The sequence below is a fragment of the Mesocricetus auratus genome, unplaced genomic scaffold (assembly GCF_017639785.1).
Source record: "Mesocricetus auratus isolate SY011 unplaced genomic scaffold, BCM_Maur_2.0 Super-Scaffold_100691, whole genome shotgun sequence".
NCBI classification, from domain to species: Eukaryota; Metazoa; Chordata; class Mammalia; order Rodentia; family Cricetidae; genus Mesocricetus; species Mesocricetus auratus.
Window position 1 is genome coordinate 34,268,111 of NW_024429267.1, and position 26,187 is coordinate 34,294,297.

General features: G+C 39.3%; 2 protein-coding genes across 5 annotated transcripts in view; both read left to right on the forward strand.

Moving 5' to 3' along the window:
* The window catches only part of Atr (ATR serine/threonine kinase), a 97,553-nt gene extending 94,171 nt beyond the window's left edge, over nt 1–3,382 (forward strand). Inside the window, exons 46-47 of the mRNA XM_040739930.1 lie at nt 1,909–2,014; nt 3,185–3,382. Of these exons, the coding sequence (XP_040595864.1) occupies nt 1,909–2,014; nt 3,185–3,358 (280 nt within the window). The 3' untranslated portion in view covers nt 3,359–3,382. The remainder of the gene's footprint in view (nt 1–1,908; nt 2,015–3,184) is intronic.
* A 3,302-nt stretch (nt 3,383–6,684) lies between these two features.
* Xrn1 (5'-3' exoribonuclease 1) overlaps nt 6,685–26,187 on the forward strand; it is a 96,914-nt gene continuing 77,411 nt past the window's right edge. Inside the window, exons 1-3 of one of the 4 annotated variants that reach the window (XR_005874676.1) lie at nt 6,685–6,859; nt 20,752–20,984; nt 23,902–23,999. Coding sequence is in view for 2 of the 4 variants with exons in the window: in XM_040739578.1 (XP_040595512.1) it covers nt 6,785–6,859; nt 20,752–20,984; nt 23,902–23,999 (406 nt within the window). In the remaining 2 variants the exon portion in view is untranslated. The remainder of the gene's footprint in view (nt 6,860–20,751; nt 20,985–23,901; nt 24,000–26,187) is intronic. The other 3 variants (XM_040739578.1, XM_040739577.1, XM_040739579.1) reach the window with 3 other exon arrangements.

A 26,187-nucleotide genomic window follows, 5' to 3' on the forward strand; every position in this document is an offset into this window, starting at 1 on the left:
GTTTGACTGAATGAATGTCTATGCACCACATGTGTGCATGGTGCCTGTGAAGGTCAGAAGAGGGTGTTTGATCCTTTGAACTGGAGTCATATGTAGTTACGAGCTGCCATGATGGTGCTGGGAAAAGCCCCCAGTGCTCTTAACCACTTGTAAAAATTGCTTTCCTGAGGGTAGAACAATGGCTCAGTGGTTAAGAACACATGCTGTTCTTGTATGTAGAGGACCCAAATTGAGTTCCTATTACCTATGTGAGGCAGCTGACAACTGCGTGTAACTCTAGCTCCAGGGGAACGGGGGGGGGCTCATGTCTTAGACTCCCTAGGCATCTGTACTCTGTGTGTGCACACACCCATTTTTTCAAAAGTTTCATTCTTAGAAGCACTTGCCTCACAAACATGGGGATCTGAGTTCACATCCCCAGAATCCATGTAAACAGCTGGGTGTTGTGGCAGGCACCTGTGACCCCGTCAGTGGTGAGACAGGAAGTGGAGACAAGCAGATGACTGGAGGTGCTAGGCAGCTAGTCTGGCCCACATGGCAAAGTCTGCCAGTGAGAGACCCCTTGGTCTCAGAAGAAAGGTGGACGGAGTCTTAGGGCCAACCCCTGAGATTATGCTCTGCCCTCCACACAGGTGTCATGCACAATTTTTCTGTCAGTTTTATTTCTGGTGTTGATTGCTAGTTTACGGAAGTACAGCTGCTCTTGTCCTGAAGCCTACGGGATTTCATTTGCTCTAAGTAGTTACTCTGTGAATACCTAAAGGTTTTCCCTCTACAACAGCAACTAAGCTACAGATAATGCTTTTTCTTTCTTTTTGTTGGCTTAATTGCCAGGTTTAATCAACATGGAGGAAAGGGAATTTTGCTGATCTTAGAGATAAGGCAGTCAGTCTTTCACTTTTAATTTAGTGTTGTGCATGTGGAGGCCACAGGTCAGCATCAGCTGTCTTCATTAATTGCTTTGCACTTAATTTTTGAGGTAGGGCCTGTCACTGAACATGGAGTTCACTTATTTGGTCGACTGGCTGGACACTGAGTTCCAGTCACCACCATCTCCACCTCCTCAGTGGCTAAATTATAGACATGCACTGCTGCTCCTACCCTTTTACATGGGTGCTAGAAATCAGAATTAAGGTCTTGAGGCTTGTACAGCAAGCATCTTATTGATTGAATCAGCTCCCCAGTTGAGAAAAACATTTTTTTTTTTTTGGTTTTTCGAGACAGGGTTTCTCTGTATTGTTTTCGAGGCTGTCGGTCCAGCCTGGCCTCGAACTCACAGAGATCCGCCTGCCTCTGCCTCCCGAGTGCTGGGATTAAAGGCGTGCGCCACCACCGCCCGGCGAGAAAAACATATTTTTAAAGAACTTAGATATTATGGGAGAATACTCTGTTAAACATGGACAAAGGAATATTTCACTCAGAGGAAATCATGTTATGAGTCATTAAGAGAGCATACACACAGCACACTTTTTTCTAGTAAAGTCACAAAATACCTTTTGAAGTGACTGAAATCTTAGTTAACCAAGCACAGAAGAAAGGTGTGGGCTTAGTCTGTATGATAACTGAAGGTATTGTATATTCCTTGAACATGGTAGAAGATAAGTTAATAAATACCCATTTAACAGGGAACAGTATGGATCTTGAGATGTCACACAGAATTCATATTATTCCCCCCAAAACACCTGACTCTCCCTTACCCTATCTTCTTTACCTTCCCTTTCCCCCTGCCCCCTCAACACCCCCAAAATAATTTCACATAAACTATCTTAAAATGTAGTATAGTCCTAGAACTTATGATATTACCTTATCTTTCTATTCCTCCTTTATTCTATTTTTAAATATTGATTTTAGTAAGATTCCTTTTTGCAGAGGTAAAGAATTTATCATTATTATATGTTTCAATTTTAGTGTCTTAAAGACTTTTCTACATGATCCTCTCGTGGAATGGAGTAAACCAGTAAAAGGACATTCCAAAGCACCACTGAATGAAACTGGGGAAGTTGTCAATGAAAAGGTTAGTAAAAGCTGCAGCTTGGCATAAGCTGAAATTTCTCTCTCTTTAGATGATATCTGATTCCAAATATTACTGTTGGCAACTTAAATATTGATAGTAAATGGACATTTCCTGTCCTGACTGGCCTGTCCCAAATAACCAACTCAGAGGCTGGATATGAATTATAATGCTTAGCTAATAGCTCAGGCTTGTTACTAGCTACCTCTTACATTTAAGTTAATCATATTCCTTGTTTATGCTCTGCCCTGTGGCAGTTCCTTTTATTAGCATGGCACGTTCATCCCCTGCTCCCTCTGGCAACTCCCCTGAATCTTCCATTCTTTATCACATCATTCTTAGTTTGGCTTTCCCACCTATATCCTGTTGAGCTAGTGGCTAAACCAATTACAGTGACAAATCTTCAGTGTTCAAAAGGATTTTCCACAGCAATTGATTACTCTGAAATCTAAAATTAGTTACAACCTCCAAGTGGACAAAAATACACTGAGGAGTCTTTTTCTCCTCCACCCTTCACTTTGATGCTGAATTCAACCCAAGGCCTTGTGTCTGCTAAGTACATGCACTAATTAATTTCAACACCACCAGGCTTCATCCTCATTCTGAAAATTATTTTTCTAATAACATCATTCTCAATTTTGCTTCTGGTGTGCTTTTTTGTAAGAAGCTGTAAAGAATTCTAAATAGTTTACTTAAAATTCCATTTGCATGCACTAATGTAAATTTATCAGCCATCAAATTCATTAGAATCTTCACTGAAATACTTAAGAACTAACATTTCAAAATAGGTTGCCTTTTGTTTGCTTTATTTTGTTTCTGATAGTGGAAAGGAATAGAACTTGGTCTCTTGTCTACTAAACAAACATGCATTCCACCAGCCAGCTACCACCTAGCCCTCAAAACAGATATTTTAAAGTATTACCTTTCTGGAATTGGGATGTGTAGAGTTACCTGGTGTTTTACAGAAACATGGCCCATTAGTAGATGTTAGCCATTGTAAACATCAAAATCAGCATCTCAATTTAACTGGATTTGTTTTATTGCTACAAATGGGATATTGTTTAATAAAACAGCACTAACATTAATGAAGTAGTGAAAAAAGTAGAAACTCCAAATTACCAGCATTACCTGTTATTCGGTCTGTAGCTGTAACGACTTTTTATATCTTTTTAGGCCAAGACCCATGTTCTTGACATTGAACAACGACTACAAGGTGTAATCAAAACCCGAAATAGAGTAACAGGGTTGCCATTATCTATTGAAGGACATGTGCATTACCTCATACAAGAAGCTACTGATGAAAACTTACTATGTCAGATGTACCTTGGTTGGACCCCATATATGTAAAATAAAATTATTTCAAAGACTGTATTTGATTGTATTTAAAATAATGAATTCCATTCTTTTTGTGTGTGTGTTTTTTCAAGCCAGAGTTTCTTTGTGTATCCCTAGCTGTCCTGGAACTTGCTTTGTAGACCAGGCTGGCCTTGAACTCACAGAGAAATGCATTCAATTCTTAAACACTGCTTTCTTAGTGCATACTTGCATATTCCAAATCGAGAAATAGAATATTCTGATGATCAAAAAACAAGGAATCAGCCAACCTAATTTCATTTTGTATTTTTTATCAATTTCTTTTTCAAAGTGTTAGCATAAGGTTTCCTTTCATTTGAACAGCAACAAAGTTATATTGACTTTAGTTGTGGGCAGGAACTGGACTGGACCTGTACACAGAGATACCTCTTCTGCCCTTAGGGAATATAGCACATCATTAAATTCACTCCATAAAGCTCTGTAATATACATGAAAAGTGATCATGGGAGAGAAACTGAAGAAACATGAATGTGAATTTTGTAGTTACTCATTTATTTATTTTGGTGATACAGTACAGAAGATTGAACCATGCTAGGGATATATGTTCTACCATTCAGCCGCAGCTCAACCCCAACATTCTGTAATTTTAAAAACACTACCATGCTGTTAGTGTGTTAGTGTGCCACAATACGCAGTACAATGGTCATAGAAAACACAACACTTAAAATTCTGTAAGGTTTTAAAATCTAAACTTTTGAATGTATTTGGGTTTTTTCTGTACATTTTCTTATATATTAAAATGAAAAGAATTGCAAAATAATACATTTATTACATATATATGGAAAATTGCCAAATAGAACTCTGCTTTTTTCCCCCTGTGGGTAAAATTATAATGAAGTAAAACATAATAAGCCAGAAGGTATGAATGTGAAAACTGAACATACAATTTACTACCCAGAACTTGATACTGACAGTTAAGGACAGGGTAATTTCAATACTCTGTGGGTGGGTGGGGGCATGTGTGTGCTTTTTAGCCATTTTAATTTGATTTTGGTGGTTTGTTCATATAGACATGTTTAATTAGGTAATTTGTACTGATGTATATTTGTTATATATAGTATAAGAATCATTTCATACAAATATATAATGTATATTGAAAACTTCCTTCCATTCTTCCTGCTGTTCTCTGCCTCAATCCCGTTTATTCCCCTCAACAGTGTTGTTTCTGCTTTCATGTCACATATACTTATGTAGGAGTGAACCCCACAAAGCTATCCGCCCAGAATGGATATGTTTAGCTTAGGATAAGTAGATTATTATCACCCTCTATGTATATATGTTGTATATGTTTGAGTTTGTATCAAATTTAAATCTTCTATTTAGACTAAAAGGGGAATTGTAGGAGTGAACCCCACAAAGCTATCCGTCCATGAGGGCGGGGACATGTAAACTGACACAGGTAGATATAAAAGGAAGTGAAAGAAAAAGGAACCTCCCTTTTCTCCTGGAAGCCAGCCACGCTTCTAACTCCTGGTGTACGACTCTCACTTTCTCTCTCTCTCTCTCTCTCTCTCTCTCTCTCTCTCTCTCTCTCTCTCTCTCTCTCTCTCTCTCTCTCTCTCGTAAATAAATACATTGTTTTCCTATAGCATTGACTATCATTAATATACTTATATGATTTTGAGTAGCTATATAAAATCTAGGAGCCGTAAATGAAAGAAAATGTTATCCTTCTGACACTGACTTAATTCATGAAATATAATTATCTCCATCCATTTTCATAAAAGTGATATACAACGTCATTCTTCTTAAGAATCATTTTCAGTATTTAGTGCTTTAAATCTAAATAATTCAAACTGGTTTTCATTTCCCCAAAGCAAAATAACATTTTTCTTTTACAAATCTAACCTAATTTTAAAAACCATGAGATTTGGAGACATTTTAAAACAAACTGGATGTAGTGGTGCACACCTTTGATCTCAGTACTTGGGTGTTAGAGGCAAGTGGATCTCTGAGTTTGAGACTAATCTGGTCTACATAGGCTCAACAAAACAATATAACAGTTTTAGTGTGTGAGTTTGTACACATTAAGAAGAGAGTGCACGAGAATGAGTCTACTCTATATAGTCCTTGCATGGAGACTGAAGTTACATAAATGGAAGGTTCTTGACTAAAGATGGATGCTGTCCAAATCCCAATCATGGAAGACAGGCAGTACCAAAGGAAAGAATGCGATAAAACTAATGAAAGGCACATGATGATAGAGACCTGTACAGAGATGTTCATGGTGGCTTTTGTCCTGTTTAGTTGATGCAAATTCTCTTGTAGGTCAGACTAGTCTGAAACTTGTGTTGATGAGATGACCTTGAACTCCTGACTGACCCTCCTGCCTTCATCCTTCAAGTTCTGAGATTAAGACTTGCATACCACACCAGGCTTTCTGAGTTTTGGTTTGGGATAGGCTTTCATATTGTCCAGCATCTCCCTGAACTTGCTATGGCCTTAAACGATGCTCCTATGCCTCCTAAATGCTGGGATTTATAGGTGTGTAAGGCCACACCACGTTTTGGGGGGTTTTATGGGTTTGTTTTGAAACAGTATCAAAAATTGAGGTGAGGGGAGTAAACCCCAGTCTCGAAACGCTGGAAAATTACTCTTTAAAAGAAATTCCAATGTAGATTTACATTACTCAGAAAATAATAACTCTCCTCACAAACGAACCAGATCTCTTCCAGTTCGTGTTGGAAAATAGTTTAGCGATCCCAGGAGGACGGGCCCGCAGCACAAAATCCACTATCCAATACCATCTCTTAGGGTTTCTATTGCTGTGATAAACGTCGTGGCCAAAAGCAACTTGGGAAGGAAAGGGTTTACTTGGCTTATGCTTCCACATCTCAACATCAAAGTAACTTTCGGCAGCCACGAAGGAATGCTGCTTTCGGGCTTGTTCACTCAGTTGGCTTTCTCATACACCCCAGGACCACCTGCCCAGGGACGTTACCAGGCCACAACGACCTGGGCCCTCCACATCGATCATTAATCAAAAATATTCCCAAAGGCCAATCTGGAGGCAGCATTTCTCTCAGAGGTTCCTCTTCCCAATGACTCCGCCATGTGTCAAGTTGCATAAAACTAACCAATCCATTCACCCTACTGTCCTTTAACTTTTTTCCTACCATCGGCAAGTCCACACCTCTACTAATTGGCATTTTCAAAACTGAGCTGACAACTGCAATCACGCTTCTAGCGCCGCCACCAACGAGTTCGGAAAGGCAGCGAGGTAGGCAGGACGCCCCGCCCACCGGCACCGTCCTGCCCCTCTAGGCCTGCGGCTTGCTCTATGGTCTGGCGGACCTTGTGTTGTCATCCTCCGAGCGACGGCCTGAGGTGGTGGCGTAGGCCCGGGCGGGGCGTTTGGTTTCGTTTCTGCACCGACTGGAATTAGTGTCGACGGTCAAAATGGGAGTCCCCAAGTTTTACCGATGGATCTCGGAGCGGTATCCCTGCCTCAGCGAAGTGGTGAAGGAGCATCAGGTGGGTGAGCACAGGCCGCGGCGCAAAAGGCGGGCCCGCGGCCCTCTCTGCGCTGTGGGACCCGGGCCTTCCAGCTGCCAGCGGTGCTGGTCAGCAGCGGGACAGGAGAAGATGCGGAGGACAGAGGCTTGGCGGCCTCCCGGTGAGCCGCACCGGGTAGAGGCAGGTTTGGTCATTGTGGCCGCGCCAGCTGCTTACGGCAGGTCTGAGCTCCACCTGGGAGAGCTTTCCGCGACTTCCAAAGGAGCCCTTAGTGAGGAGGCTTTTAGTGAGCCCTCTGTCCTCCTGGGAGCTGCAACTGGCTTCGCCTTAGGCTGCAAGGCTGAGTGGGATGCTTCCCCGGGTCTCTCGCCCCACGCAAAGCACCAGACCTGTGTACAAGCACTAACAAACGTCCCTGCGGTGGAATCGCCTAGTATTCCAGCGTAAAGAGCTGCCTCTAACCCCGACGCCCGAACCGATTGATGTAGCCTGTGACTCGTATTTGTGATACCTTTTGATACTCTTGTTAGCTCCCAAACAGTGCCGACCCCCCTTTTGTCTAAACGAACAAAACGTTTAGATGGATCGCAGGGATGGGGAGGTGGGGTGCATGGTGCTTAGCGGCTTTGATGTGGCAGAAAAAGCTCGAAACATTATTACTAATAGTTGTTGTGTAATGACCCCACAACAGCGATTATGTGAGTTCTAAACGTGTGTATTTGTATATCTATGTATTGGAATATATTTGCATGTTTAAATAGCAGAGGAGAGAAAACAAGTGTTCTAATAGGTGAGCTAGACGTAGAATGATAATTTAGTATGTCACATTGAATGACTTTGATAACGACTTTGGTTTACAGAAAAAAAGAACTCGTTTTTGAAACTTGTATAGCTAATTGAATTATTTGTGATAAGTAGCACTGTGTTAGTACTAAGAGCTATCAATTATATGGGTTTTTGTTTTGTTTGTTAAGGTACTTGGAAGGATAATGATGAAGTCTAGTCTCTGGAAAGGTATTTTTTAATAAGTTCTCATGAAACTTGGCATATGTAGTAATATATTATTTATTAAAGCTTGACTGAGCCAGGCGTTGGTAGCGCACGCCTTTAATCTCAGCTCTTGAGAGGCAGAGGCAGGTGAATCTCTGTGAGTTTGAGGCCAGCCTGGTCTACAGAGTGAGTTCCTGGACAGCCTCCAAAGCCACAGAGAAACCCTATCTCGAAAAACCGAAAAAACAAAACAAAACAATAAAATATCTTGGATTCTCTATACTGAGGAATATTGTTGCAAAAACAAAACTCACTAAAAGCAACATTATGACATGGACAGCAAGATAGATTGAAATTGAAAGTAAGGACTGCTTTAAAATTACACTGTAAAGCCTGGTGCACCAACATGGCATGGTATCTTTAATCCCAGCACTCTGGAGGCAGAGGCTTGCAGATTTCTGAGTTTGAGGCCAGCCAGAGTTACATAGTGAGACCCTAACTCTAAACAGACAAACAAACAAACAAATAAATAAATAAGGGACTGAGAGATGGCTCGGTAATTAAAAGGACCTTGGCTTGATTCTGGCGCCCACAATTGTTTGTAACTCCAGTTGCAGAGCATTATACATAGACATACGTGAAGGCAAAACACACACACACACACACACACACACACACACACACACACACGTATATAAAGGCTAGGTGTATCAAGGTAATGCCATCCACAAATATTTTATTAAAAAGAGATCAAAAAAGGGCGACTAAGAAAGAAGGATCAAAGTTGGGATTCCCAGAACCCACTAAAAGCTGGGGGTGGCATAGGGTACTGTAACACCAGCACTGGAGAGCAGGGACAGGTGGGTCCTAAGGACTCGTTGGCCAGCTAGTCCCACTGAATTAGTGAGCTTCAGGTTCACTGAGAGATCCTGTCTCAAAAAATAAAGTGAATTAAGGAAAACTCCAGAGTTGACCTTTGGCCTGCTGTGTGGGTGACAGGGTGAGCAGGAGAGTACCTAGAGGGACAGAATGGAGAGGAATAGGTTTGGGGACCAGAGAGAGGATTGTTATCAACACAGTCTTTGAATCCTCACATGAAAATAAAAAGGGAAACTAGATAACAAAGTTTAAAGTCCATAAAACAATTATAACAAGCCATGTGATACAGTATCCCCATGTTACTGGTTCAAAATACTACTAGATGGTGGCAAAGGACCAATAGACTCAAGGCAGGGTTAGAAGACAAAGCGGAAGAAACAACTGATGAACTTTTGAACAGAGCTCCATAAACTTACCCTGTTAGTTTCAAAAAAGACTATGCTAGCCAATTAAATAACAGTCTTTAAAACTGGGAGGAGACGGATCTCTGTGAGTTCGAGGCTGGGCTGGACCGACAGCCTCCGAAACAATACAGAGAAACCCTGTCTCGTAAAAACCAAAAACAAAAAAAAAACAAAAAACTGGGAGGAGAGGGTGTATTCTTTTTAAGACTGAGTGAAGAGTCATCAGAAGAATAAGCAGTAACCCACATGTACACTCAAACCTGACCTACCAAGTAACCATCATGGGACACAGTACACCCTAAGGAGAAACAGCTGAGAGTAAAGTGAATGTTGTCACAGAATAAAGTAAATGTCATGGGAGGAACATTGGAAATAGAGAGAAGATGGTCAGATGAAAATTAGGAAAAATTGGAGTCAAGGGATCTTTCAGAAAAAGCTATCATATTTTAAAACTTACTAAAAACTGCAAAAGAAAACTAAATTGAAGCTTATCTGAACCCCTACTCATTCTAAAGCTCAAGAAAATTCAGTTAATATAAAAAATAAACAGACTGAGGCCAAATGGCCTACATTTATTTATTTATTTATTTGTTTGTTTGTTTGTTTGTTTGTTTGTTTGTTTGTTAGTTAGTTAGTTAGTTAGTTAGTTTTTTGAGACAGGCTGTCATAGCTTTGAAGCCTGCCCTGGAACTCGATCTGTAGACCAGGCTGGACTTGAACTCACAGAGATCTGACTGTCCAAGTGCTGGGATTAAAGGTATGTGCCACCACTACCCAGCCACATTTTATTTATTTAGTAGTTAGTTAGTTTTCTTTCTTACTTTCTTTCTTTGTGTGTGTGTGTGTGTGTGTGTGTGTGTGTGTGTGTGTGTGTGTGTGTGTATGAGTGGGTTGCCTACATGTGTGTCTATGTACCAATGCATAGCATGCCTGGTGCCCTTAGAGATCAGAAAAGAGCAGTGGATCCTTGGAACTGGAGATACAGATGGTTGTGAGCCACCTTGTAGCTTCTGGGAACCAAAGGTAGGTACTCTGTAACAAGTGCTCTTAACAGTTGAGCCATCTCTCCAGCTTTGACTAAAAAGCTTTTGTTTACTTCCCTGCCCAACAGTAGTGATCCAAAGTGTAATCCCAGCATGGGGGCAGCTGAGGTAGGTAGATGGACATTTCAAGACTAGTATGAACTACATAGTAAGACACTATATCAAAAAGAAAAGCAAAGACTGAGTGTCATGCCATGTGTGTCACCCCCACCCCAAGAGGCAGACCTGAAATCCCAGCTACTGAGAGACTGGGTTACAAAATGTATTTAAGAATAGTTTGGGTAACTTACAGAAACCATCTCAAAGTAAAAACTTTTGAAAACAGTGTTGGAGGTTTAGGAAGCTCAGTGTTAGAACACGAGCCTAGCCTACATGAAGCTCAGAGGTTTAATCTCCCAGTGCCACAGAAAGGGGAGAGCGGGGCAGAGGCTGAGGTTGTGGCTCAGTAAACAGCACTAGCATAGCAAGCTCTAGAGTTTAATGTTCCAAAACTGCAGAGAGGAAAAAACCTTTTTATTGGTAAGCGTTTGTTATGAACAGCACATGTGTGTGAATGTGGGAGCATGGCATGGCGTATTGTAGAGGGAGACAACATGCAGGAGTCAGCCTTTCTCCTACTGTGGGTTCAGGGATCTAACTGAGGTTGTCGGGCATGAGCCATCTTACAAGAGAAATTATTTGAGTTTTGAATCTTTGTCTACCTTTCTCCTCCTCTTCCTTTTTTAAATTTTTATTTATTTATTTATTTTTGCCAGCAACTGTTAATTTTTACCTGACTTCAGTGGAAAGAAAGCTGACTCCATGCTGTAAGCAATACAAGTTGATTGCACTTGACTGGGACGTCCTCTGGGAGGCAGTACTACCCTTCCTCAAATGAGGCCCATGGACACAGTCCTGCACTCCGCCCAATTTATGTCCTCCCTTGCATGCTGAAGATTTGGGTACTTTTTTTCATTTCTTACATCCACATAGTAGATTAAATATTAAGAGAAATGACCCTAAAGTCACTCAAGCAACTAAATATGGATTCTAGGCTCCAAAGAAGTATAGAGGTTATGTCTCATGAATTTTTCTTGACAACTAGTGAACCCAGAGATTCACACAACAGTCCGCTGCTTTTCTCCTCTACTGCCCAGGCCTTGGAACTTTACTCTCAAATGACCCATCTCAGAGTTCACGTTACTGCCCATGCACTAAGGCTGAACACTGGCAGTTGGGAGTGTGTGGAAGAGAACCTTTCAGAAGTGTCAGTCCATTATGGCAGATAACAACGGAGAAAAAAGTCAAATAACATTGTAATAGGAAAAAAAAGAAGCACAAAATTTTCCTACATACATTTAAAACTTGTAAATGCATGCACTAAAATCATTACATAAACCATGAAAGAACTGTGCTTACCAGCTATGAAAACAGAACCTAGAGATTATTAAAAATAAATGAAAAAAATCATTCCATAAAAGATGCCTAAGATAGAAAAGGGCAAGAACAGATAGTGCTATGAGAATTTTTCAAGAGATGGAGAGGCTAGAAAGATAACTCAGTGGTCACAAGTACTTGTTGCTATTGCAGAAGACCCTGGTTTGGTCCCCAGTACTAACATAGTGACTCAGAACCATCTGTAATTATACTTCCAAAGATCTGGTAGCCACTTTTTTTTATTTTAAAATATTTTATTTATTTATTTATTGTGTATACAGCCTTCTGCCTGCAGGCCAGCAGAAGGTACTAGATCTCATTCAAGGTGATTGTGAGCCACCATGTGGTTTCCGGGAATTGAACTCAGGACCTCTGGAAGAACAGTCAGTGCTCTTAACCACTGAGCCATCTCTCCAGCCCCATCTAGTACCCACTTCTGACCTTGGTGTGTGGACACAAACCAGATAGCACATATGTACATACATGCAGACACTCCAGGGGAAATTTTTAAGAAGTGTGTGATGGCTAATCTTAGTTGTCAACTTGACCACATCTGGAATCAAACCAAGCAGCCTGGCACACCTGTGAGGGACATTTCGTGATTGGATCATTTGAGGTAGAAAGAGCTTCTGTAGATCTAGGACCCTTTCTGGTGGCAGACTATAAAGGATGTAAAAGAAGGAAGCTTTTCCTTTTGCCTGTCTATCAATCCAGCAGGCAAGGTCATCTCTCCTGCTGCTGAGACATTCCTTCTCTGGGATTAGAACCTACTCCAGGAGTCCAATGTAATGAAGACCAGCTGAGACACCCAGCTTTGTGTGACTTTCTTTCAGGAGACAGCCATTGTTGGACTAACTGTTCTATGATCTATAAGTCACTCTAATAAGTCCCCTTGTAATAGAGAGAGAGATTCATTCTGTCAATTCTGTTCCTCTAGAGAACTCTAACTAATGTAAGGTGGGAAGAAGAAATCTTAAAAATTAAAAACAGTTAAAATGAGTCAAGAGGGGAATGCAGCTGAGGGGGGTGGGGCGATGCAACTCAGCAGTAAAAACATTTACCTGTCATGTTGGAGGCCCTTAGTTTTATCCTCAACACAGAGGGAAAAGAAAGCAAATGGGAGAAAGTAACAGTAGAAGAGATAACAAAGTAAATAACAGATATTACTGAAAAAGAAAGGAAAGCAAAGCAAATTATAAACCTTTCTCTAAATTAAAAAAAGAAACATGTTAAACAATATATATACCTGAGAATATTTATTCAGTTGACTAATGCCAAACATAGTCTAGTTAAAATTACCAACTTTCATGGAAAAGAAAAGATAGTAACTTTAGCTTGAGATTTCCTAAATGAGAAACAGCAGATCTGCCCCTCTTAGTGTCCCTTCAACAGCTGATGGATAGAAGTAGACAAAATGAAAGTAGTTTTATAAATTAGAAAGAGTGGCATATGATGGTGACACTTGGGAGGCAGAGGCAGGTGGATCTAGGCCAGCCTGGTCTACAAAGTAAGTTACAGGACAACCAGAGCTGTTATACAGAGTGTTATACAGAGAAATCCTGTCTCAAAAAAAAAATTAGGAACAGCTTTCACCCATATTATTCTGAGGCAAGATAGTGACTTAGGAAATAAAGGGGATAAACAGAAGGGTTCCCCTCAATCTTTTGGTTTTTATTTTTATCTTTGCTGTCTGACACCCAGGAATTTTGATATAATTAACCAGACCATATACAAAAGCTGTATGTTGTGGGATAATCATTTTGTACACTGAAAAATGTTTCTCTGCCTAAGATGCCTTCTGATTGGGTTAATAAAGAGCTGAATGGCCAGTGGCTAGGCAGGAGAGAATAAACAGGGTTTCCAGAGATGGAGAGAGAGGAACTCTGAGAAAAAGAGAGGTGGAGAGATGCCAGCAAAACATCGAGCAAGTAGAATGTGCTGTAATATAATCTTTTTGTACACTGTAAAGATGTGTCACTCTGGTTGGTCTAATAAAAATCTGAACACCCAATAGTTAGATAGGATTTCCAGGCACAGAGGACACTGGGAAGAAGAAAGGTGAAATCCACAGCCAGACACAGAGAGAGCAAGATGCAGGAGAGGTCAAAACCATGAGTTCCATGGCAACACATAGATAAATAGAAATGGGTTAATTTAAGTTATAAGAGCTAATGGGACAAGCCTAAGCTATAGGTGAAGCTTTCATAATTAATAATAAGTTTCCATGTCATTTTTGGTGAGCTGGCAGCCAAAAGAAAAATCTTTCTACATATGGCTCTCAACGTGTGGCCACATAAGGCCTGAAGAGGCTTTAAAAAAAAAAGGTTAGGAACCCAGAGTCAAACATGGCTGGCTTCCTGGTGACTGTTGTCTCTTGTGTAGGCTCGGCAGCATACAGAGGTGCAACTGGCTGATTCCTGTGGTTGGAGGCAGCCTCCAGTACCATGCACCAGGGCCATGCTCCATGCTGAGCCACACAGCAACTGACATGGCATTTAAGATTTGCCTCACATGATCAGAGAACACAGCAGATAGATGCTCAGTAAAGACTGTATTCAGACAAAACCTCTAAACAGGTTACAGTGTATTTAAAAGATATGCACAGGCTTTAAAAATGAAAATGGATATAGACAGTCATAGAAAAATAGTTTATAAATAAAGTCTTTAAAGAGAGAATAAAATAATATAAAAAGGACAAGCCACATAAAAATGGAAAATAAAGAGTCTAGATCCTATATGGTGTCAGTTACTGACTTTGAATTGGATTGCTAATGAGCAAATAATAGCTGCTGAGAGACATTGATTATGAAAACTGCTGAAATAAACCAACCTATTTTTAAAATGTCTTAACTTCAAAATGGAAGCCAAAAAATATGTTGCATTGAAGACAAGGTTATGCTTTTGTTTCTACAGAAAATGAAAGACTGTGGATTCATTCAAGGTTGATATAGATCAGATTTGATCAACCCTCTGAAAATCCTGGCTACCGACATAAAGAAATAAACCTAAAAAACTACAAGACAGGTGACATTTTACCTGCTCAAACATAAAAGAAAAATTCATCTTTGTCTCGTTTATGTACAACACACAATCCATACTTGTGTTAATGCAAATATATATGTTAACTTTGAAAGTTTATGTGTTTTTAGAGCAAGGGGACCAGACACCAATGAAAACTGGTGGTCCAGGTGTCCAGCCTCTCTGAGTGCCTCTGTTGCAGTTTCCTCAGAGTTCTTCATCCAACAGCTACAAGGCTGCTGAATGAGATGGCCCAGCCTCACAGACTATTCTAGCCAGGACCTTAGATAAGCTTTGCATTATCCTTTCATGTCCTTGCCTCCACGGCTGACAGTATGCTGTCCAAATTGGACAACAGGATGCAAAAGAAAGTAACTACCATACTTGTCAAGAAAAGGTGGCATAGTCCTTCAAAATTCCTGCCTCACCTAAAAGTCTGTCAGATATTCTAGGCCTGTAGGCTGAAGATGGATACACCAGTGTTACAGACTGACCTTGAGTGACTGTCCAGGCAACCAGATGTCTCTGTCATTTCTTAGCTTTTGAAGATGTTTGTTCTGTACTTCATGTTTACTCAAGTAATATCTTATCCTTGGGTGGATTTGAAGGCAAGATAATTATAGTTACAGTTTTCTGTGTTACCAAATTAAAAAAAAATAGGAGAGGTGTAAAGTGTATAAGGTTGAAAGACATAAAAGTGTAAGTTGTTTATCTAAGAAAATGTTTCAAGGTCTAAAATGATATCTTAAGTTGGCAATATGAGCTATAATAAAAAGTAATCACCAAGATAGACTAGATAATACAGTACTTTCTCTGAATTTGCCAAATACCAATGAACTGGATATTGTAAATATAGTTCTTACCTGATAATTGTTCTTATTATAATTAGTTCTACTGTGTTAGAGTTAAAACCTTTACTTTTTATTTAGACAAGAAGGGAGAAATGTTGTTGAATAATCTTTTTGTACACTGTGAACATGTGTCCCTCTGATTAGTTTACTAAAAAGCTGAATGGCCCAATAGGTAGGCAGGATTTCGAGGCACAGGGAATGCTGGTAAGAAGAAAAGCAGAATCCACAGCCAGATGAAAAGAGAGAACAAGATGCAGGAGGAGAGGTAAAAGCCGTGAGTCACATGGCAACATGTAGATAAATAGAAATGGGTTAATTTAAGTTATAAGAGCTAGTGGGACAAGCCTAAGCTATAGACTGAGCTTTCATACTTAATAATAAGTCTCTGTCATTTTTTATGAGCTGGTGGTTCAAAGAAAAATCTGTCTACATGTATAGAATGGGAGAGAGGTAAAAGCCACGTGTTAGAATGTAGATTAATTGAAGCAGGTTAGTTTAAGTTATAAGAGCTAGTTTGCAACAAGCATAAGCTAAAGGCCAAGCTTTCATAATTAATAATAAATCTTCAAATCATTATTTGGGCTGGTGGCCACAAAGAAAGTTCACCTACAGCTCTACTCCCCTTTCAGGAAGCATCACTGTTGCGATGTTTAAAGTAGCTAATGAACTCTTCTGTAAATCCAGCCTCTGTGTGATCTTAATGGATAAGTAAAGAATTATTTTGTTCAATGTTTTATCTCTGATTGTACTCACTTCACCTACCAACCTGCACAGTGTATTTAGAAAACATCTCTTCAAGTACAAAAATCTACTAGTAAGAAAAATATGCCTTTTCTCCCTTTCTCATAATATTTAAACTTAGTTGCAGAGTGAGTAGCTTCAAGCCTCTAGCCACTTATTGCTTCTGCATACCCCTACATACATTTTTCTCACAATACCCACATTTGACTCTCTTCAAGTACCTGTTGTCTTTCTGATTGGTAAAGTAGTTGCTAACTTTATTTCAGCCACACTCATCATGAAAGTCTTTTCTGTGGTGGACAGCAAGGACCCAGGTGTCTCCAAGATTCAGAGAACTCCTCAAGTTGCACTGCTGACAGAGGCCACACTGCTGCCCTGTCCTGCCGCTAGTAACATTTCATTTCATTGTAGATGGACTGCTGATGTGGTTTTAGAGTCAGTAGCACCACCACTGAGAAGGGAGAAGATAACAATTGTAGTGAGGCTTAGTTCCATGGTACAGCACTTAACTAATATGCATAAAGCCCTGGGTATACATTGCATAATGTGCAGAAAGCCTTCCTTTTTTTTTTTTTTTTTTTTTTGGTTTTTCGAGACAGGGTTTCTCTGTGGCTTTGGAGGCTGTCCTGGAACTCGCTTGGTAGTCCAGGCTGGTATCGAACTCACAGAGATTCGCCTGCCTCTGCCTCCCGAGTGCTGGGATTAAAGGTGTGCGCCACCAACGCCCGGCTGAAAGCCTTCCTTTTTAAAACCTATTAGTACAAGCCATTCATTCTTTCTAGAAAACTATGCTTGTCTGAGGCTTCTCATAGGATGTTCAGAAAGGAAAGAAGGTAAACACATATCCTTGATCTGTATTCGTTACAAAAAAAAATCATACAACTAGCATCATAAGTTCTTAAAGCTGTACAGCTTTAATCTAGCACAATGCTGTTAATACTAAAATAGCTAAAAGTTTGAGGCTAGGGAGATGATTCTATAGTTAAAATACTTGCTGTTGTAGAAAACTGGCATTCAGTTCCCAGCACCCAGGTCCTAGGTGTAGGGTGAAGTCTTTTCCTTGCCAGCCGCTTTGGTTTTTCCCCACCAGTCACCTGGGCTCTGCCGCGTTGTAGTCCCCAAATAACACACAAGACACTCTATTTATTATGAAGCTGTTGGCCGTTTGTTTGTTTCTTGCTGGCTAGCTCTGACTAAAGTATTTAACCCATCTAAGTATTTCTCTTACCGGAGAAAGGGTCGAGACCTCTTACTTCTATGGCAGCTACATGATGACTCTGACTCTCTCTTTTCCAGCATTCTCCTTGACTCCTAGTCCCACCTATCTTGCTTCCATATTGGCCAACAGTGCTTTATTCAACAACCAATAAGAGACAGATTAACAGAATTACATCTCCTATCACCTAGGGAAGTTCACAACACCTGTAACTCCAGCTCCAGATGACCTGACACCCTCTTCTGGCTTCCATGAGCACTTACACACACATTTTATCTTAAAAATAATTATATCTAAATATTAAAAATAAGAGCTAAATTTTGTTAACTATTACTATGAACTAAAAAATTTTAAATTGGTTACATGCATTCACTTATTTAAAATAGCAATCATAGTATTTTGGGGTTTGAGACAGGGTCTCATATAGTACAGATTGGCCTTGAAACTGCTGTATAACCTTTAACTTTTATTCTAAACTTTTGTTCTTCTCTCATACATTACATTCAGACCCTCCTTCCACAACTTCCAGCTTCTCCCCCACTTCTCTTCTCCTCGGATCCACTCCTCTGCCTTCCTTTTTTTTTTTTTTTTTTTTTTGGTTTTTTCGAGACAGGGTTTCTCTGTGGCTTTGGAGGCTGTCCTGGAACTCCCTTGGTAGTCCAGGCTTACAGAGATCCACCTGCCTCTGCCTCCCGAGTGCTGGGATTAAAGGTGTGCGCCACCAACACCCGGTTTCTGCCTTCCTTTTTTAAAAAAATAAATTAATTAAAGGAACAGGCCTCCCAGGGATATACACCAAATATAGCTTAACAAGATGCAATAAGACTGGGCACAAGCCCTCATCAAGGCTGGACTCAGTAGGAGGAAAAGAGTCCAAAGTGCAGGCAAAAAAGTCAGAGATACTCCCCACTCCCACTGTTGGGAGTTCCACAGAAACTCCAAGCCACGCAATCATAAGGTATATGCAGACTCACCTAGCTCAGACTCACATATGGTCCGTGTTTATCTTTTCAGTCCCTGGGAGCCTCTCTGGGCCCTGTTCTCATGGTGTCCTCAACCCCTCTGACTCCTACTGTGGGGTTTCCCTGGCCTGCCTGACCTTAAACTCTTAATCCTGCCTTCACCTCTCAAATACTGGCATTACCAGTATACACCACCAGCCACACCACACCCAGTCTACAGTATTATCTACTTGGTCTTTGTAAGTGAAACCTGGGAAAATTGAGTCACAAAGCCATTGTCAGCCACATTTGTTACAGAACCAATGAAATAAGTACTAGAGCAGTATCTGAAACAACTTTTCTTCCTGGTTCTTCTGTGTGAAACTTTTAGACATTTTCCCTACTGGAACTGCAGACCTTCTGCCTCTGCCTCCCAAATGTTAGGATTATAGGCACCGGCTACCATCCTCAGCCATCCTATAGACTTTTTTTTTAAATAAGTCTTATTTATTTGTTTTTATGTGTGTTGGTATTTTGCCTGTAGGTATGTATGTCTGTGTGAGGGTGTCAGGTCTCCTGAAACTGGAGTCACAGACAGCTGTGAGCTGCCATGTGGGTACTGGGAAGTGAACCTGGGTCCTTTGAAGAGCAGTCACTGCTCTTAATAACCATTGCCGTCTCCCCAGCCCCTGAAACAATGTATTTTTATATTGCCATTTTAGTATTTATTTGTTTATGATTGGGGCTTTCCTTGCACTAGATCATCAAAATACTTACACACACACACTTTTCCGCGTTTTAACAGCTCAGGCTGACCTTGAACTATTGGGCTCAAGCAACCCTCCTGCTTCTATGTTCTGAGTAGTTAAGAAAACAAAACATGCCTTTGACGCTTTTGTTAGTCTTGTTTTCTGATGATTGGGCAAATACTCTGTACCCTCCTTTTAGTGGTTAGAAATGTTCTTCTATTCTGAAATTTCATATACACTTGCATTCTTCTGTTTCCTTCAATCTATTACTTGAAGTCATTGAAGGCTGATTTCCCTTCATTACTCTGCCTTTAATACTGTTCCTTACTATCGAAACATACTTATTTTCCTAAAGAAATTGAATCATGTTATATAAATTATTTCATTCTCAAGAAATAAACAGTGAGGTTTCAGTTCGGGTTTTCAGATTCTTGAAACAAATACTAAGGCTTAAATGCTCTTTAAAAATCTCATTACAGGTGCTAATTTCAGGTGATCCTATGTGTTACTCAATAACATTTAAAGAGTTTTTTATTTGTCACTTAATTCTGTAAAATAGATAAGTTTTAGATAAACGTTGGAAGTGTTTAATAATTTAAAACTTGCCACCTTCAAACCTCACAAGGCATGCCGTTTTTCAATAATGAGAAAATATATTGTTACCTGCATGTGTTTACTAATTAGATTCAAGCTAATTTTCTTTATTTAATATATAAAGGAGACTAGTAAAAAAAAGTCTTTGGTTACACTGGATAGTTGCAGCCATTTCAGTTCTCTGACGATATACATTTATGTCAATATTGTGCTTGTTTAGACAAAATAATAATAATAACTGAAAGCCAGAGTCATGAAGACCTTCTATAAAGTAGATAGCACATGCCCCACCTATCCCTACCAATCCCCACAGTGACAGACTGGAGTCTGGCTTTCCATTACATAAGCTCAGCTGTTTTGCTTCCATTTTCAGATAATCTAAGCTTTTAAAAACGAATATAACAAGTAAGTGGCTCTGTTTGAGTGAACCAAGTGGAAAAGGTATTAAGTAACTTGTAAAACCTCTAATCCTCTTTTATAAAACCTTTTGATGTAAATAGGCACTATTTTCCCATTTATAGAAGAGATTGAGACTTTAAGATGTCAAGTAACAAACATGAAGGAAACTAATATTTTGAGTGCCATATTAACTAAGTGCTTTCTCTGGTGTTCTCCTATTTTAAATAAATTATTTCCTCGTAGTAAATTAGGTCAAGTCGTTCATTATATAACTACATAATTTCTTTCTGAATTCCTAGTTGCTCTCGTTTGCTTTTCTTTGCTTACTTTATTCAACTGTGACTGTTTATTCACTTTTTAAAGATATATTTTATATGCATGTATATATGTATGTATGTGGTATGTGTGCCTGCATGTTTGTGCCCATGCATATATTGTCTTTGGAGGCCAGAAGAGGGCATTGGATCCCTCAAAGACTGGAGATGCAGGCACTTTGCTTGTGCATAGCTGTGGTTGTACAGAAGAGGCCCCTCGAGTTCTTATAATCAGAATACATTAAATCCTGTTTGCTTGTTTTGTTTTTTGTTTTGAACCATTGAAGAATCATTTTTGCCAGGCTTTAAAAGAGCCAGTATAATTAATAATCTGGAACTTTTTTTTTCTTTTTAGATTCCAGAATTTGATAACTTGTATCTGGATATGAATGGAATTATACATCAATGTTCCCATCCTAATGATGATGATGTTCACTTCAGAATTTCAGATGACAAAATCTTTACTGATATTTTTCACTACTTGGAGGTGTTGTTTCGAATTATTAAACCTAGGAAAGTGTTCTTTATGGCTGTTGATGGCGTGGCTCCTCGAGCAAAAATGAACCAGCAACGCGGGAGGCGTTTTAGGTACATCATTTAAAGCAGTTGACATAATACAGTGCATCTTCTGTTCACATTTGTTTTCTATTTAAATCCTCAAAGTAATTTGTATACTTCATACTAATTAGCACATTTGACTAGTCAAGTAGTAAACTAGTAATTTTGGTGAGTTATGTTTCAAAGTTTGTGTTGGGTTTCATATATAGTCATTCTGTTCTCAGTTACAAGTTTTCAAACTTTGCTTTGATAATCTGAAAGTGGAAGTAGAGCACAACACCTGTGGTGATCCACCTTGGTTTAGTCACTACAGAATGTACCAGGAAGTTATTCTAATGACAGTGACCTTGGTCTACAGGCTGATTTTGAGTAAATATGAGCCCTAATTGTGCACTAAGGTAAGTGAGATTAGAAGATGATTGATGGAATATGGGAAGAGAGTTGAGTTAGGAACTAAGTAAAGAGGTTAGAGATAAAAAGAGTCTTAAAATCAAAACCATGGATTTGTCAAGTATATCTAAATAACAGTGAAGTCAGGTGTCATACCTGTTTGGAGGTGTCCTAAGTCCAGAGTGTTTGATGAGGTGCTAGCATAAGGACTCCTTTAGTCATAATGGCAGGATAAAGAATGACAGAAGTAGGCCGGCGTTGGTGGTGCACGCCTTTAATCCTAGCACTGGGGAGGCAGAGGCAGGCGGATCTCTGTGAGTTCGAGGCTAGCCTGGTCTACAGAGCAGCCTCCAAAACAATACAGAGAAACCTTGTCTCAAAAAACCAAAACAAAAAACAAAAAAAACCAGAAGTATTCATGCATCAAATGTCAAAGTTGTCAAGAAAGTTGGAACAGTGTCTTAGAGAAACCTTCTGGTGAGACTAAGGATAGGATGGTAGAGTATTGGTTTAACTATTAAAAGGGGGGAAAAAAGAGTCCAAAAAATATTGAAAATACTAGGATCATTAAATGCAATGGCTTTTTTTAAACTAAAAATTTAGATTTCTAAGGACTGCCTAAAGACTTAATCAGAATCTCTAGGTATTGGAAAACTATTTACACTAGGTATCTACACATGGTATTTATTAAACTAGTTTTAGGGAGCCACTAGCCTAAAAACTCATATTAAGATGCTGATGGTGCTGGCCTTTATCCCAATATTGTGAGCACAGACGAGATCTCCTTGAGTACAAGGCCAACCTGGTCTCCATAAAGTTTAGCCACCAGACGGTATCAATGTACTCTGTCTTCTAGACCTACATTAGACAAAACAAATATCCTACTCCTTGTTTCTTGGTACCTGAAATGTAAGTATTGGGGTCTCCTCTTGTCACTCTTATCATTGCTGAACCCTCACCCACAACACCCCTAATGCCTCAACTGTCATGTTGGTATCAACTTTTATGGAGGCATCTAACTAGCAAAAATCAATTCATTTGGAGAAACTTAACTTCAGGGAAGGCTTCCAGCTCTTTTTAGCTTCATAACCTTTTCATATCAGAGACTACTGGCTGGGGGTTAACTACCATAAACATATATTAAATGCTAGGTTGTCACTGAGAGTCCCATATTTTCTAGAAAGTCCTCCAGCAGCTTCATGCTTTAATGCATGATGTCTTTGACTTTTGGTTTTTGTCTCTGCTGTGCCATTACAAGAGCACAGCCTGATGTCCTAATGCAAAGACTAAATGTGCATTGCTTCTTCCCCCCACATCAACTAACAGTGACGGTCCTGCTTCCTTTCCGGGATTACTTCCCTTGACCTTCATGCAGCTTTGCTATTTGTGTCATGCTGGGCTATCGTCATCTTCCCTTTCTCTGCTTCTTTTTTTCTTAAATTAGCACTAAAGTTAACTTCCTTGAGTCTCTGTCCCTGGGCCCTGAGTGAAGACACCTAATGACTACTTAGTATGCCTCTACTCATGACGCCCACTTTTATCTACAGTGTTTTTCTCACTCCAAAGTTATTTTTCTATTGAAATACTTGTGACTGTCTCCTTTTGGATAGCCTAGATCCCAGAAGGTTTGCTGTGTTCAGAACTGAATTCATCCTCCCAAAGCAGCTTTTTCTCTTTCCTATTTCCGTCTTCTGTGATTAGCTGCCCTACCCAAAGACCAAGAGAGATTTTCACTCCTTCTCTCTCTTCATTCCTCGCATCTATAACCTACTTATACTTCCTTTTGTCATCTTTGTCAAAATCTAGTATCTCAGTGTAGGCTGTGATTATCTTTACTTAGATTATTTTAATAGTCGTTTCTATGTTGCAGCTAGATTAAACATGGCTATTCATATTTCTTCCCTTGCAGAGTGTATTCTCTAAAGCCTGGAATCATTTTTGGTTATATTTTATATACTCATATCATTGATAATTAGTAAAATTATTAAAATCATTAAATGATATAAAGTATAGCAAACAATTGACACTTAAAGCCTATGACCTTATTTCTGAAATAAATTTGCTATGTATTTATGTTAGAATTACTTAAGTGCTTGTAATGATTTGTGTGCTTTTTACTATTTTAATGTCTGGCTTCTATAGTCTTTATATTTTAAAATAACTCAATTCTGTAAGTAAAAGTAAAGTTTTTTTTTTTTTTTGTTTTTGTTTTTACGAGACAGGGTTTCTCTGTATTGTTTTGGAGGCTGTCGGTCCAGCCCGGCCTCGAACTCACAGAGATCCGCCTGCCTCTGCCTCCTGAGTGCTGGGATTAAAGGCGTGCACCACCACCGCCCGGCAAAAGTAAAGAATTTTAAGCTTATTCATTTCTAGTATAATTATTTTTAAAATTTTATAGTTTTAATGTAAAAAAATAAATAAGTAAAAAAATTGTATAGCTTTGGACCTTAAGATTGGCAAATTGGTGTTTTATATAAAAAAGGTTCTAAATAATAGTTTGTATAAAAATGCTTATTTTCTAGAAAATGTAAGACTTTTTTTCTCTTTGACTTTTAAGGTCAGCCAAGGAGGCAGAAGACAAAATTAAAAAAGCAATAGAAAAGGGAGAAACGCTTCCTACAGAAGCCAGATTTGATTCTAACTGTATTACACCAGGTAAATTGACTGAGTGGCATTCTGAAAGACTTAAGGTAGAAATCGAACATTTTTCTAACATATTTTTGTTCTTAGCCTATTTGTCCTTAGACTTTCATTAGCCATATTTTCCCATTTGTGTCTTACTCATGAGGTGATCTCATGTTTCTTGTGAAGGTTCCTATAAAGACCCACTGTAGTGTTTTCAGGTGTTGGTGAGCAGATATGGAGAAGCCTTATACATAGAGTTCCTGACCTGGAAGGAACTTACAGGGATTTTCAGTTTATTCTGGTCAGTTACCAGTATCAAATAAATAAGTTTCTATACCTACCTTGTGGTTTCAGAATGAGAAACCCATTCTTTCAGTTCAGATAGTTTATTCCTACCTCCTAAAGGAATCTAGGATTTCTATGACTTTAAAAAAATAGGGCCAGTGAAATGGCTCAGCAGATAAAGGCAGTTGCTGCCCATCCTGATGATCCGAGTTCAGTTCCCAGAACCTATATGCTGGAGGCGAGAACCAACTTCTGCAAGTTGTCCTCTGACCTCTACATGCACAAATAAAATAAGTACATAAATGTAAATGTAAAAAAATAGTAATTTATTAGTAATTTGTTTAACTTAACTTTATATACATCACCCTACTTATATTCTCGAGGGGCATTTTTATAGTCCTTTATTTGGAACAAAAATCTTAAATGAAGCTTTTTAAATTCCATACAAACTTGTGGCTTTGTTGTTGTTTTAGATATACATTGCTCAGTTGTTGTTTTAGATATACATTGCTCAATTTAGTAACCAGTTTCTTTCCTGGATATAGTATTGCCTTTTACTGTTGCTCATCTCAGATTTCCTATGGCATAATCATTGTATACTCACTTTACAAATTAAAATCATTTTTCTTGTTAAGAATAGTAGTTATTGGGGCTACAGAGATAGCTCAATGGTTAAAAGCACTGATTACTTTTGCAGAGGACCTGGGTTCAATTCCCAGCTCCCATATGGTGGCTTACAACCTTCTGTAACTCCATAAGATACCAGTTTTTGACCAAGAGCACTGCATGCACATGGCTCACATACATGTGTGCAGGCAAAACACATGTATGTGTATTTTTTTAAAAATTAAAGCATAGCAGCTATTGGAGAGATAACTCAGCCAATAGAGGTCTTAATCACAGAAACATAAGGACCTAAGTTCAATACCCAGCACCCAGATAAGAAGCTGGGTATGGTGGTACACACTTGTAATCTTGCTGGGGAAATGAGATGGACAGATTCCTGGGGCTCACTGGTCAACCTGTTTTGCCTGCTTATTGTGTCTTAGGTTTCAGTGAGAATCTGTGTCTCAAAAGACAAAGTGACTGGGCATGGTAACACACAGCTTTAATTCCAATACTTGGGAGGCAGAGGTAGGAGGATCTCTGTGAGTTTGAGGCCATCCTGATCTACATAGCAAGTTCTAGGGCGGCCAGGGATACATAGAGACCCTGACTAAAAAATAAAAAATAAAACCCAACGAGGTGGATGGTATCTAAGGAAGAACTAAGGAACCATAAGTTATCCTTTGGGCTCCATATAAACACATGCTTCTGCATGAACCTGTATATACACATACTAGTAGTTGTTGAAGTGGGAATATAGTTGGTTTTTTTTTTTGGATGGGGGGTAGGGTCCATTCTTTGCATGCATGAGCTCCTGCGTTCAGTCCCTAGCATAGCATAGGTCAGGGATGGTTGTGCATGCCTGCAATCCCAGGACTTGGGAAATAGAGGGAGAGGATCAGCAGTAGTGAGTTCAAGGCTAACCTGGACTACAGACATTTTCTTTACAAAAAAAAGCAAATATTAATTGACAACCTGATTAAAACTACATGTCTTATAAAAATACTTTAGGATCTAGAAAAATTATTCTCTGGGTAAAAGCACTTTCCATACAAGTTGACCTGTATTCAAAGCCCAGAAACCTTGGTTGAAGGATAGAATGAACTACAAAAAACTGTCCTCTAACCCGCACATATATGCTATAGCATGCATATACTTCCCTCACACATTACACAGTGTATACAGACATAATAATAATAATAAATAAAAGTAATAATATGCTTAGGAATCCAGCAAAAATGTAGAAAATTAGAGTTAGAGTTCAAACTGCTCTTAGGTAAAATACTTAAAACACAGTCTATAGATGGTGTAAAATTCATGACGACCA